General features: G+C 46.5%; 2 protein-coding genes across 6 annotated transcripts in view; both read right to left on the minus strand.

Moving 5' to 3' along the window:
• Nucleotides 1–13,746, minus strand: part of TMEM241 (transmembrane protein 241) — a 116,541-nt gene that overhangs the window by 60,325 nt on the left and 42,470 nt on the right. For all 4 annotated transcript variants that reach the window (XM_027576857.2, XM_027576855.2, XM_027576854.2 and 1 more), the window contains 5 exons: nt 10,642–10,667; nt 8,505–8,556; nt 6,620–6,668; nt 5,822–5,867; nt 4,688–4,723 (listed from right to left, as the gene is read on the minus strand). In XM_027576857.2, the coding sequence (XP_027432658.1) occupies nt 4,688–4,723; nt 5,822–5,867; nt 6,620–6,668; nt 8,505–8,556; nt 10,642–10,667 (209 nt within the window). The remainder of the gene's footprint in view (nt 1–4,687; nt 4,724–5,821; nt 5,868–6,619; nt 6,669–8,504; nt 8,557–10,641; nt 10,668–13,746) is intronic.
• On the minus strand, nt 90–1,475 carry LOC113912945 (transformer-2 protein homolog beta-like). 2 transcript variants are annotated; one of them, XM_027576859.2, is made up of 2 exons: nt 639–1,475; nt 90–580 (listed from the first exon to the last, which is right to left on the minus strand). In XM_027576859.2, exons 1-2 carry the CDS (start codon nt 1,345–1,347, stop codon nt 489–491), a joined length of 801 nt encoding a protein of 266 aa, XP_027432660.1. In that variant the 5' UTR covers nt 1,348–1,475; the 3' UTR covers nt 90–488. The 2 variants fall into 2 exon arrangements, with proteins under 2 accessions (XP_027432660.1, XP_027432659.1); XM_027576858.2 differs by having other exon boundaries at nt 90–1,475.

The following is a 13,746-nucleotide window of genomic DNA, read 5'->3' on the forward strand; positions in this document are numbered from 1 at the left end:
CTTTTTATCCAAGGATAGGAGGGGATTTTTTTATTTTTAATGCTAGACAGCCTACTCTGGTTCTTTTTTTTTTTTTTTTTTTTTAGAAAGAAAAGTAAAAACCAAACTTTATTGTTGCTTTTTACCATTTGGTAGCATTTTACACACAGGCTTCGATCTTCAGAATACCCTGGATTCAGTAGAAAAACCTTTTTAAATGAAGTTTTGTACAATAGAAACTTCTCAGCAGTCAAAATTTAGACTGTAAAAAAATACATGCAAAACATACTTTTCTGAAAACACTTAACTTTGAACAAAGCACCGAACTACACAAATGCAGAATGAAAACAGCATTTCAACTCCACCAAAGTAGTCATCATAAAAGGTGTAAAAGTCACCTAACTTCACTAGGCACTGTTCACTTTTTAAACAGGAGACAATAAAAAATATTGTCCACAAACAATATCCCAACTCTAGGGTAGGTTTCAGAAAATCTTCAACTTCATGCTTTAACAGCGACGAGGCGAATATGATTGAGATCTGGAACGTGATCTGTATCCTCCACGACTATAATAAGGAGAAGGTGACCGCCTTCTGATCCCTGTCTTGAGCAGCTCTCCATCCTCCTCCACCTCCACCTCCTCCTCTGTATGATCTGCTGTAGTAGTCTCGATCATCATAGCCTCGATCATATCCTCTGTCATAGTAATCCCGACGGCGTGAGCTGCCATAGGTAGGTCTCCCCATGTAAATTCCTGGCGTTGGGGTATGTGGTCTTTTTGTTATAGAGAAATCAACTCTGATCCTACGTCCATCAAGCTCCATTCCATTGGCACGCTCTTTTGCTTCCTTGGCATCATCTACATTTTCAAAATACACAAAGGCAAATCCTCTTGAACGTCTAGACTGCTGGTCATATACAATAGACACATCAGCAATGGGGCCATATTTAGAGAATACTTCTCTTAGATCTCTTTCTGTAGTGTACAAGCTCAATCCAAATACTCCAAGACAGCAGTTGGGATCAGGATTTGCCCGATTCCCAACATGACGCCTGCGAGTAGACATGGGAGAATGACTGTGGCTATGCCGTCTTCGATAATCTCGACTGTAAGACCTGCTACGGGATCGTCTATGGGAGCGGGACCGAGATCTTGATCTTGTGTAATGCCTTCGAGAACTTCTTCTGGATCTAGACCTAGATTCAGATCTGGACCTGGACTTTGATCTGGAACGCCTGGAATCTTCCTTGGAGCGAGACCTTGCTGGGGTATGCCTTGCAGATTTCCCAGATCCATGAGCACTTCCACTTCTGGAAGCAGAACGGGATTCCCGCTCGCCGTAGTTCTGCTCGCCGCTGTCGCTCATGACTCCTAGCTGCTGTCGCCGCTCGACGTGCTTCAATCGAGGCTGCCAACCTCTTGCGCCTTCTGTACGGAGGCTCCGCCGCAGCCTCACAGAACGCACAGCTTCCCGAGCCGCTGAGTACCGAAGCCGCCTACTCTGGTTCTTAATGCTGGCTGGACACCAGAATGGCCAACACCCTGGCTAGAATCTCTAAGGGCAAGATCCAAGCTTCAGTTGTTTTCCTTTGTTACAGCCCCAGGGTGCTCTAAAGGGCACCGGGATGGAGAACCACCAAAGTCTCTAGTTGGTGACATTATAGGCGGTGTGGGGGACAGTTTGAACGGGGAAGGCACTGTTAGCTTGACAGCCCTGCCCCCTCCCTGCTCCGGGGTTAAATCCTTGCACCATTTCTGTTTTTCTCAATCTCTTCCTTTGCTCTGCCCCTCAAGTACTGGTTCTCCGATGACTCAGAGGAGCTGTGTCATGCAAAGAGGCAGAAGGTGAGGAGGGTCAGGAGAGAGGCAATGAAGGAGAGCCATGTGTTAGGTCATTCAGAAGTTGTAGGTTTGTAAGACAGGCCTTACAGGTAGCTACAAAAAATATGCACACTACAAACTAACCTGGAGATGTTCTGTCCTTTGCTGGCCATCTCTTCTTTCTTTGGCAAACACAGACCCTGTACAATACTCCATTATGTTATCTCACTGGATCCCCTTTTGGTTATAACTCCTATGACAGGATAGAAGAGGCCCCTTTCCATCCCAAAGTATCTCCCAGAGCTTGCCATGGTACCCCAAATCCCATCATTGGCATCATCCCAAAGGGTGTCTCCGAAATAAAATATTAGGGGATAAAAATAAGAAGAAATAATTAAATGAAAGAGTTGATCCTCTAATCTCTGTTTGAGTTTTGCAAATATAGTGGCATACCACTCCTAATTCCTATGCTGTGACCTCCTATAGGGCAAGAACCATATTTTATTCCTCCTGGATCCCAAGTGTCTAGCAGGGCCACACATACAGTAGGCGCCGCATATGTGTTTGGAATTGTAATTAATCGCCTCCAGGAGTATTTGTGGTGGGCAGTATAGAGAAGTATACCTATTTGTGGTGGGCAGAAGAGAAGTATACCTTGAAGCCCCCTATATTTCTAAGACTATATGCGACATGTAAACTCTATAGAAGAACTTACACTCCTATAAAAGGCATATGATAACAGATCGACAGCAGATTTTTAAAATGCATTCAACAGCTGTTTATTGAATGTCTGGTCAGTGCCAGATTCTGTTCTAATTTGGGGATATGGCAATGAACAAAACAGAAAACCTTCCTCTACTTCCTATATAGGAAATATAAAGGGGAAATAGAAAAATCTGTTCTCCACAGGCTGAAGTCAACAAAGTTATACCCCAGACAGATTGCATGTCTATTTCCTTTTGACACACACACACACACACACACACACAGTTTCATCTGCAAAATGGGGGGTGGAATAGCAGCAGGGAACAGATGATAATTTTCCATTTAATATTTAATAATGTCTGCTTGTGTTAAAAGGAAATGGTGTTGGGCATGTATCCCGTAATATTCATTCCTTATAAATTACCTAAATTTCTTAAAATGCTGGTAAAGGCCGTATCATTGTTAGACATTCCATTTATTTTCAGCCCCAGATCCAACCCCCTCCTTTATTCCTTCCTTCATCCTTTCCGGTCTGCCTCGGGCCTTAGACCTCTGTTTATATGAGAAACACCGGAAGTCAGGGTCAGGGAGCAAATACACCCTCAAGAAAATAGGAGTATGTGCCAAAGTAGAGACCCGCTCAACTACCGGCTTCCCTCAAAAAAAAGCAGGATCAAACCAGTTCTTGGCCCGGGCAGCTGCTGCACTGATCCAAGGGACCCCTCAGTGTCCTGTGCCCAGGGGAAATCGAGAAGCAGCCCTCACTCTAACTCACACATCTTCATCACAGGGACTGAAAGAAGACTCGGGAACAGAATCATGGCTTTAGCCAGTGTGTAGATGCCCAGCCAGGAAGACTTGAGCACCGGGCTCAGCCCGGGGTGGGTGGGGGGAACCGGGCTGGCAGGAGGATGAGTCGGGGGTCACAGAGGCTCACTTTTCCATCCCCTTATTCCTTTGCTGCTCGAGTGGACTCTAAGTTCTATGGAGAAAAAGAACTGCCCCAAGTGTTCTGATGTCATGGGAACATGTTAAACATCCAGAGCCTTCTTCATTTTCAGAAACATCTCTTGAAAAGGCAGCTGGTGTGTCCGGGCAGAGTGGAACTAATGATTGTTTTCAGCGGAGTACAAAAGAGGCCTACAGCCATGCCTGTGGTGGATCCTTTTGAAAAGGCATTTTAATAAACTAAGACATTTATGAGCTTTATCTGCAGATGGAGAATACAGCTCATGTTGAATGTTTAAGATGAACTTCCTGCAGAAATCAGCATGGCTAAGTGCTGAGTGGCACATCCCCAGCCTCGGTCACCTTTGCAAGCGTTGCTGCATTAGGGCAAACTTGGGCTCCCAGCGGCAGATCTCACCCTTCTTTCCCTCTCAGCTAGGTCCCGCGGTGTACACTCAGAGACCACAAAACTCCAAGAACACTCCCAGCTATTCTATTTAGCAGAAAGAGCCCTATTCTTTGCTTGGCTGGGGGCAAGGGTATGAATGGCAGTGCATATACCATATTTAAATGTTATAAATCAAACCTCAAACTTCATCCTACCTCAGTAAATATACCTTCAAAAAACCTGGAAGTCTAGGTTAGAATTTAGAATTCTTGGAGTCCCTGGAGCTTCATGTCAGAATGTGGCAGCACGGACAGATCCAACCTCTGGCTCCTGGCTCCCAGTGAGCCCCCTTCTCTCTCCACCCCAGGCTCCATCCTGCACACTGAAGCCTCATACACTTGTGTGTGGACAAATCAGCATGCAAGTCCACTCTCCTGCAAGTCCTCTCCCACTAACAGTCTGTCTTTGGACACTCCTTGGGTCTAGGAATGAGTTAGGAAGTCGAGCTCAGAACCACCTGAGCAGGGAATTCTAGGTCCCAGGCTAGAAGGGAGGGTGTGGGCCCTGGGAAGAAATGTCCCCTTAACCTTACAGATCCACAACCCATGGGGAGAGGCATGGCCTTCTGAAGTGTGGAGCCAGAAAGAGGTCCCTTTTGTCTGGTCTACGGACAGAACCGCTATTTGGTTTTCTCAACTTCTAGTCGTCTCACAAATTATTTAGCTTGCCTTTCTGGTAGGCACATTGGCTCAGAGCTCTCTAATCAAAATATTATTGGGAAATAAAAATCCGTTAGTTCTAGAAATATATGAGTTGTTCTTTGAAAATGTAAGTTATATTTTACCTGAACATATAGTTTAAGTACTGCTGGTCAATGTCGCTAAGGAATGAGAAAAAAAAAAGATAAAACATGTGAAATAATAGAAGTGTTTTACATACACAAAAGAGTCATTATATTCTAATAATTATATCTATGGTTAAGTTTCTACATTTAAAAATTGTCAATAAATGGTATGAAGGGTACTTTATATTCAAAACTTGTTCCTGGCTCATTTTTAAGAAAACACTTCCTAGTTAATAGTAATCACACACATTTTCACCTATGACGGATTATCTCTGCGTGTACATTTGCCACCAGGAAAGGAGAGTCAACTCTCTCAGGCCATTGGACTGGCTCCTAAGGCCACCATATTTGACAGATAAAAATACAGGTCACCCAAATACATCTGGATCTCAGATAAAGAATCATGTTCAAGTATATTCCAAATATTGCATGGGCCATAATTACACTAAAAAAAGGATTCACTACTTACCTGAAATTCAAATTTAACTGGGCACCCTGTATTTTATCTGGCAACTCCACTGGCTTCTAGCTGCACAAACACTTCATTAAAAGAACAAAAGGTGTTCTACGGGACCTAAAGTCACAGTCTCCAAGTGTATAATCTTCTCCCAGGGGTCCTTCTGGCGGCCCCCAAAACCCAGAGGCCAGGGGACCAGTCCAGGGCCTCTGACCTCCCAGCTGCAGGCCAACCCATGCCGGGACTCCTGTCTCTTTCATTGACATTTGCTAAGGCTGGTCCCTTGACTGCACAACAGGGGCCTCATTTTACCCCAGCACAGAGCTCGTGACTGGGGAACCTCTGAGTCTAAACAAAATCAAGTTAGGAAGGAGCTGAGTAAACAAGAAAAAAGAGTTGGCCTCTGAGCTGCAAGAAATAAACTGGGGCCCCAAAGCCTCGGGTCACATTTTTATAAAAATGTTCTCTAAAAAGCTGTCCCTGAAGGAAGGGGGCAGAGGCTCCCCTGCTCTTCTCCCACTGCTGACGGCGGGTAGGATAGGGTGCTGGTGGATCCCGCCTGCAAGGGCCCAACAGCAGGAGAGACGGCTCTGGGGGCCCCAGGCACGCTCACGACACCGTGGGTCTCACCCCTTGGCTTGAACGAAACAACAACCCACCCCACTTGAAAAGTTTACCTTAGCGCATTGGGTTTCCGGGCCTTCTGCAATATCTCATAAGCCCCTGAAAACGAAGCCGCGCATGTTACTGGCACAGGACGTTCCACGTGAATCAGCACAGGCGAGCGCCGCTCCTCCCCCGAGGAGCACCCCCGGCCGACAGGGGGCGACAACAACACTCTGGAGGGAGTCCAGGATGCGAGCGCAGTAATCCCCTGCGATGACCAGTCAATACAGAGAGTGCTGGGCCAGGAGGGCTCGTGATCAGCAGAAGGATACAACGCACAGGAAACTTTCGGCTTCCTTTGCAGGGTGCGCAGGAGAAAGGAACACGCTGCATTTCTGAATCGTGTGTAACCAAGTCAGGGCCCTGCTCTCTCCCTAAGACTACAGACGGGAAAACACTGAACGAATGATTGGAAATAAAGTCAGATGGCCCTTGTGTTTCCCCTGCGTCCATTTCTTTGGGTATGCTGCTGAAGGACACTGTTTTGTTAAACACAAACTTCTGGATCTCTTCTCACCATTTTTAGAGAAGATCAGCCAGCGTTTCTCAAGTAGACTTGAGCAAGCATGGCTAGAGCCATGGTGAGTTAATTAATGTTTGTCAAGAAAAAGAGAAGACTATATCAGAAATGGGAACATTTGAGGAAAACTCCAAAACAGGAAAGTCAGATCAGAAAACGCCCATTTAAGTTTAACCTTGACACCTTGTCTGTAATCTTCCTATTGTTCAGGGTCACCGAAAAGTGGATATATAATGAGGTCTAAATAATAAGCCTCAATTATTTAAGTAAGCATTCTTTTAAAACTTACCTACGCAGAGTAAGTGAATTACAGCCCAGAAATATCCACCAGGATCAAACTGTAACACAGGATTTAAAAAATATAATAATAAAACGGCTATAAGTAGAGCCAAATGGGATCCAGCGTGGCAATCAGAAACCCTAAATGTCGGTGCACGGTGCCAACCCAGGGTGCCACAACAGGACTCTGGGGCCTTTGGCCAGTCCATCCTCATTTCTCACCCCGATGCCTATGACATCTTCCTAATAGGGCTCTCTGCCTCCAGCACCCTTTTTCCTGTTCTCCACACTACCCTCACTGTCTCTAAAAGACTAATTGGATGGTGTCACCTACTGCTTAAAATCATTCAACAGTCCCCCAGTGATTTTCAGGATAAAATCCAAACTCATGGCACCCGACGATCTCTAGGACAAGCCCCTGTCAAGCCCATCAGTCCTATCTACAACACCCCTTCCAGAGAAAGAACTTGCACTTCCCCAAGCCCGGATGCTTCCCCCCACCAACACGGTTGAGGGGCGTTCCCTCTCTTCTTCCCTTCCTTATTTTTCTGCGCAGAAGTTTATCTCATCTGCCACACTCTATTTCATGTATCACCTGTCTCTTTCTCCACCATTCCCTAGCCTGTAAATTCCAAGACAGGAATTTGCCCCTGTGCAAAAGTGAGTAAGTGCTCACTAAAGCTGAATCACAGAAAGGCAGGACACCTCCACGACTGTGCCCACACCTGCTTTCTTCTCCTGGCCATCTGGTCCTCTCCCTCCAAGATTTAAGTCCAGAGAGCAGAGTCTGGCTTTAGCATCAGAAAGATCTGGTGTAAAATCTGAAACCCCCACTTACTCATTAGCTGGTGACCTTTGGGGCCTCGTTATTCTTTAGCTATGCAATGGAGACAATAAGAGTCCCTCTCCTTGTGAAACTGTGAGATTTTAAATAAAATAAGGCACATGAAGCATTGGCCCAGAGCCTGGCACATAGCTAGCTCCCTATAATTGTTAGCTCCTCCTATTTCCCCGGTCCCCGAGTCTTCATAGGTGCCACATGGCGTCCCCTATCTCCCCACGACAGAGCCCCGGCCTCCCCATGTTATAATTATGTTTCTTGTCTGTCCTCCTCTCCTTTGTTCTGCCTGGACTCCGACTTCTGCCTGGATGAGGACAATTCTTCTTTGTGTCCCCAGAGCCTGGCTCAGTGCCTGACACTTGATGGGGATTTAATAACTGCTAGGGGAGAAGAGAGAGAAAACAGAAAACAGCGAGACTGCTACTGGAGGGGTAAGGGGGTGGGGCCTAATAAGGAAAAACTCAGGATAACTAAGTGAAAATCACTCTGCAGATGAGGCCCTCGGGATGAGAGGGAAAATCTACATCACCTCAATGCACGAGGCTAGAGCAACTCGGGCTGGGGCTCGTGGGTCCTCCAAGCGCATACAGAGGGCCGACGGCAGCCACCACGGTGCCCAGAGGCCAGAGCTCGCCCGGGCTGCTGCAGCCCTGGGGAGAAGACAAAGGCCTGCAGAAGGGGTACTGACATGGCCACGAGGCACCCAGCCTAGAAGCTTTTTTTTTTTTTTTTTTTAGATTTTATTTATTTGACAGAGACAGAGCAAGAGAGGGAACACAAGCAGGGGGAGTGGGAGAGTGAGAAGCAGGCCTCCCGCGGAGCAGGGAGCCCGATGCGGGGCTCGGTCCCAAGACCCTGGGATCATGACCTGAACTGAAGGCAGACGCTTAACGACTGAGCGACCCAGGCGCTCTGCCTGGAAGCTTTTAAATGCCTTTGCACAGGCTGGGGTTCTTCTGATTCCTGAAGGAAGGACTAAGAAGTTCTGCTCATACGTGCAGGCTTCGGAGAGTAAAAGACACTTGGAAGGCAAAATGAGAGCCCTTGAACTTACCTGGGGGTCGTTGAAGGGAAGGCATCCTGCAGCAGCCAGGAGGAAGAGAGCACTGTGCAAAGAGATAAAACAGGCAGCTTCACTTTTCAACATCAAAGCGTTGCCCGGAGAGTGTGGGGGTTGAAACACATCGAGTGGAGTGAGCACGGGGCCAAGACCCTGCAAGACCCCACCCCGTGCCCCTGTTCCTCCTCGAGAACCTCACTACCTATGCAGTTATCAACTGGGTGCTCCACCGGGGACCAGAGAGTTCCCTCCCTGGGGCTCAGCTGGCCTTGTCCCCAGATATGGGCACTCGCAGGACATTTGCAAAACCATGGCTGGCTCGCTCGAGAAAAACAGGATGCCCGTGAAACAGGTTATAAGAAATTTTTTAAACTGCAGATCCCCAAAAATACACTAGTGGAAAACTGGGTAATCAGATTGCAGTTCTACCACTTAGGAAAAAGAAAACGCCATGGAAAGCATGTTAAAATCTTTTGCACTTCACCTTCACCAAATGATCAAGCTTAACATCTCCAATGATGGGACAGGTGTATGTCATATGCCTCCTAATATGATGTACTAAGAAGGGCACGTCACTCACGTGGCATTCCTGCCAAATATGCATAACCCACCTAGCATGGCCAGTGGAACCGGGATGGGGGAATCCCCAGAGCTGGGACCTCACAGCCCTGGGGCGGTCAGCGTGACACGGGTCATCCTGGGGCACAGGAAGGTCCTCCGCTCCAGCCCGCCCTCCTTCTACAGCCTCGCCAACTTTGAAGGCACACACACACATGGCCTCAAGAAGACTCCAAGGCCCCAGACTGTCAAAGGACTCAGAGGCAAAGGGTGGGGTGAGCGGAGGTAGGCGGGTAGAAGCGTTTCTGGGACTGCACAGGATCAGGCAGGTTTTAGGTGGGAGGAGAGGACAACCCTAATAGCTTTGGTCTACCTACAGTAGAAGGCTTTCTAGGATATAGGGCGCTTCCCCATCCACAGGCAATGAATGTTACTGGTCCTCTCAAACAGAGAGCCCCTCGGGGCTGAGAGGAGATGGGGGACAGCCAGGTGGGCGACAGCGCTTGGTTTCCCACCAAACTTGGCCTTGAGCAATACCTGATTATATCAGGTATTAGTGGGCTTTAATGCCTCTTTAATACCTGCTAATCTTTTAAACAAGACGATGAGTCCTAACAGTGTTGTGTTTTGTTTTTTTTCCAAGTAGCCGTCTGTAATCAAGGCAAAAAAAGAGATTGGATGAAAGCCCAGAAATATTTGAAACAAAAGGTCCTAAATCCATGCGTCAAAGCATTTCTGTTGGTTTTCTATCATCAAGACTGAGCTTCAGAGCTATGGCTGCAGAGGCCAGAAGCAGCCAGAGAACAGGGTTACAGGTTGGCACCCAGGGGGGCCCAGGGGATCGGCCTGAGAGTCCAGCCGGGCTCGTGTTTCAGCCAAGGGAACGAGGCAGGAAGGGCTAGGAAGCCTGCCCTTCATCACCTTGCTGTGGCCCAAGACCACGACTCCGATCCCTCATCTTGCAGCCAGTGTTTGCTCCACCATGGGAATCAAAAAAACCCAATCAACTGCAAACACGATTTTAAACATTTTAAGTCCTTTTTCGTGTTTTCCATTTTCCTTCTCCCATCAGTATTGCACAACTCTTAGTGAACTTTTGGGCTTCAGTGACTGAAATCTAGCACGGGTTATTTTCCCCTTAGGAACAGAATATTTCAGGGGAAAAAAAAACCACGAGAGAGAAAGAGATAGTAAAATTTAGAAGAAGACACAAAATAGGGGTATATAACTGTTTATAATAAATTCTGTCAACTCTCAAATAGGCATCTCCAACAGCTTATCATCATTTAAAATCAGGTTAAGTCTTCTATTTTAGAGGGCTGTGGTTTGCTGGTTTTTTTTTTTAACTTACCTACAGATCTTTTTTATTTTTTTAAAGATTTTATTTTATTTATTTGACAGAGAGAGAGAACGCAAGAGAGAGAGCACAAGCAGGGGGAGTGGGAGAGGGAGAAGCAGGCTTCCTGCGGAGCAGGGAGCCCGACGCGGGGCTCGATCCCAGGACCCTGGGCTCATGACCTGAGTCGAAGGCAGACATTTAATGACCGAGCCACCCAGGTGCCCCTAAACTTACCTACAGATCTTTGCAGGAGAAGTTTTCTGTATGAAAATAAAGAGACTTACAGTTAGTCTTTATAAGTCCTCTTTTTCCCCTTAAAAGAAAATATTTAGATCAAGAGGCAAATAAAGGTTGAATAAGCTTATTGGGGGCTTAAGAGCTGGCTGCACCTCTGTATTTCTGGAGGCCTTTTCTGCTTGGACTACACAAAGGATGACTCAGAGGTCCAGAGCTGAGTCACTTGGGCAAAGCACTCTGGGTGTGCGGTTTTACTACCCTCACCCCTGGAACTGGGTTTACCCACAAAACCCCAAAATGATGCCAGGGCCAAGCCTTCAAATATCTTACATGCCAAGAAAGGGAGAGAGAGAGGAATTGATGAGACCTGTGGAAGAAGAGAAATCAAGCTCTCATTCAACTTCTATTCCAGTCTGCTTCCTTATGTTTGCCTTTCACTGATCCAGCTCTGACTCTGAGCAGGGCTGTAAGTTCTCTGGGATGATGTATAAATGAAGAAACAGGAAAAAGGAGAAGGGACAGTTGACTCCACCTCTAGGGAGAGAGAAAGGGCAGACTGGGGAAATCTAAACTTGGCTGAAATCTAAACTCCCTGAAATGAAGAAATTCTAATGCAGGTCCTACCTTTATCCTCTCCTTTTTATTAGTCATTTTTTTTATTTTAAAGATTTTATTTATTTATTTATTTATTTAGAGAGTGAGAGCAGGAGCTGAGGGGGGGGCGGTGGCAGAGGGAAAGGGAGAAAGAGAACCTCAAGCAGACTCTGCACCTAGCCCAGAAGGGGCTCCATCTCACAACTCTGAGATCATGACCTGAGCCAAAACCAAGAGTTGCATGCTCAATCAACTGAGCCGCCCAGGCGGCCCATTGTTTTTATTAGTCATTTTAAGGGAGTTAGTCCTTTGCACTCAGGTATAAAGTTCTAGCAGGAAGAAGCACAGAAGTTTCCGTATTTGATAGAGGAAATAACAGATTAATTCTGGACATTTCAAAGGATTACTTTGCTAGTTGGGGACAAACTACAGCTTTTCGACTCCAGTTCTTGAAAGTGAAGTATGAACATATTGTTTAAAAATGAAGCACTCAAAAGATACAAACTTCCAGTTATAAAAGTAAGTCTTGGGGATGTCATGTTCAGCATAGCATGGTGACTAGAGTTACTAATACCATACTGTAGATTTAAAAGTTGCTCAGAGAGTAGATCTTGAAAGTATTCATGACAAGAAAAAAAAATCTGTATAACTACATATGGTGACGGATGCTAGCTAGACTTACGGTGATCATTTGCAAGATATATAAATATCAAGCCATTATGTTGGACACCTGAAATGAATATGTTATACGTCAATCATATCTCTGTTTTTTTAGAAACGTGAAGACTGACAAGGTAACATGGTTTGTTATGAAGGCTATCTTCAGTTTTCATGCATTACTAAATAATCCAGTTTGCGTTGTTTTAATAAATAGATCCTGTTTGCGGGCAAACTAGTGGCTTGCTAGAGCCTTCCCTCTCATCTCCATGGAACCTGCCTCAGCTGGCCACACCAACCTTGACTCCACTGCCACCTGGTGGGGACACATCCCTTCAGTACAGAAAGGATGACCCAAAAAGGTGACCTGGCTCAGGGCACCTGGAGAAGTGCCCCCATCATGGGAAAATGTGTCACTGCAAGCTTCTGGGCTCAGGGTAATCAACATCTCAACAGTTTGGCGGAAAAATAGGAACAGACAGGACAGAGGAAGAGTATGTCCCAGCTGTTCCATGAGTAGTAACAGGTGCATCCAGCAACTGTCTGGCGGCTTCCGTCACAGGGCAGCAAATCCACACAGTGCTCTAAACAGTTTGCCCATTCCACAGAGGAGAGGGTGCTTTTTATTTTAAATGCCTCTGGCTAGAGGAGTCAGAACCTGAGATATGGGGATTAGAACAAGCAATAAATGCATTAGTGAGCTCTGCTTCCCAGGGCTCCAAAAACAACTCAGGAGTTAATGTCAGACGTTCACCTTTTGAGGCTCCTCAGTCCGAAAGTCACCCAGGCATAAGTCCTAGTGATATCTCAGTGTTCTGAGTGGGTCAGTATAACTTCCCAAAAGTCATATCGCCAAAAATAACAATAAATAGCTAACATTACGGGTGGTCAGCTAACTTACTCGGAGGACTACTTACTCTGTGCTGGTGTTGTTCTAACCCCTCTACGTGGATTGACTTATTTCATTATGGGTTAAGTCTCAGGTTATATGCTACAGATGTGGACACCAAGGCACGGAGAAATTAGCTAAGCTGCCCAAGCTCCCAAGGTCTGGGCTCAGGCAATCTAGCTCCAGAGCCTGACCTTTCATGATGCTATTCTGCCACAACCAGCCCGCCAGTCCTGCAGGACACCCCGCCAGCCCTTTCAGACTACTACCTTCATCTGCTGCTTCCTCTGCCTGCCTGGAGTGCCCTTTCTCCCTGCACTTTGAAAATTCCTACCATCCGCAGGACTGGGTTCAAATCTTGCCCTTGGCCCTTCCAAGCAGACTTACCAGTGGTCACCCCAGTCCACCCACACCCCTGTTCCAGCCCATATAACATTCTATGGGCATCCCAGAGTTTATGTGTTGGCTCCTCCATTCAGCTGAGCTCTGTGAGGGTGATCAGTGTGTCCAGTTTACCTCCATAGCTGCAGGCCTAGCCAGACGTTTGATACACAGTGTAGACTTAAGAAATGCTGAACAAACGAACAAAAGAATGAAGAGCAGCATTCTAATGTTCAACTGTGACAAGTCTATCTGCAAGGTAGTGAGACCAATTCCACAAGCCACACATTACCTTAGAGTCAAATTACGTGTGCATGTGTTTGCGCATGCATGCACAAAGTACTGTGGGAGGTGAGAGTGAACCACAGCTCCAGACAGAGTTTATCCTTAAAACCTGGGAACAAGGTCACGAGGAGGTCAACCTTCCTCTCCAGAGTGGAGTCTGGTGAAACCGACACATACTGGACAAAAGAGGTCTCACTGTGAGTCACAGGTAAAGTCTAAGAGGTGTCACATAGCTGTGCTCCTGGTAATATCTGGTCACTCTGTCGAGGCTCCAAGTGAAATGATCAGGAAACTGA

This window comes from Zalophus californianus, chromosome 14, assembly GCF_009762305.2.
Source record: "Zalophus californianus isolate mZalCal1 chromosome 14, mZalCal1.pri.v2, whole genome shotgun sequence".
NCBI classification, from domain to species: domain Eukaryota; kingdom Metazoa; phylum Chordata; class Mammalia; order Carnivora; family Otariidae; genus Zalophus; species Zalophus californianus.

Bases quoted from the DNA above. Each gene is read 5' to 3' on its own strand.
- LOC113912945 (XM_027576859.2), bottom strand. From the start codon at position 1,347: ATGAGCGACAGCGGCGAGCAGAACTACGGCGAGCGGGAATCCCGTTCT. The intron at 581-638 runs GCAGATCATACA...TGCTCAAGACAG, and splicing joins TGATGATCGAGACTACTACA to GGATCAGAAGGCGGTCACCT.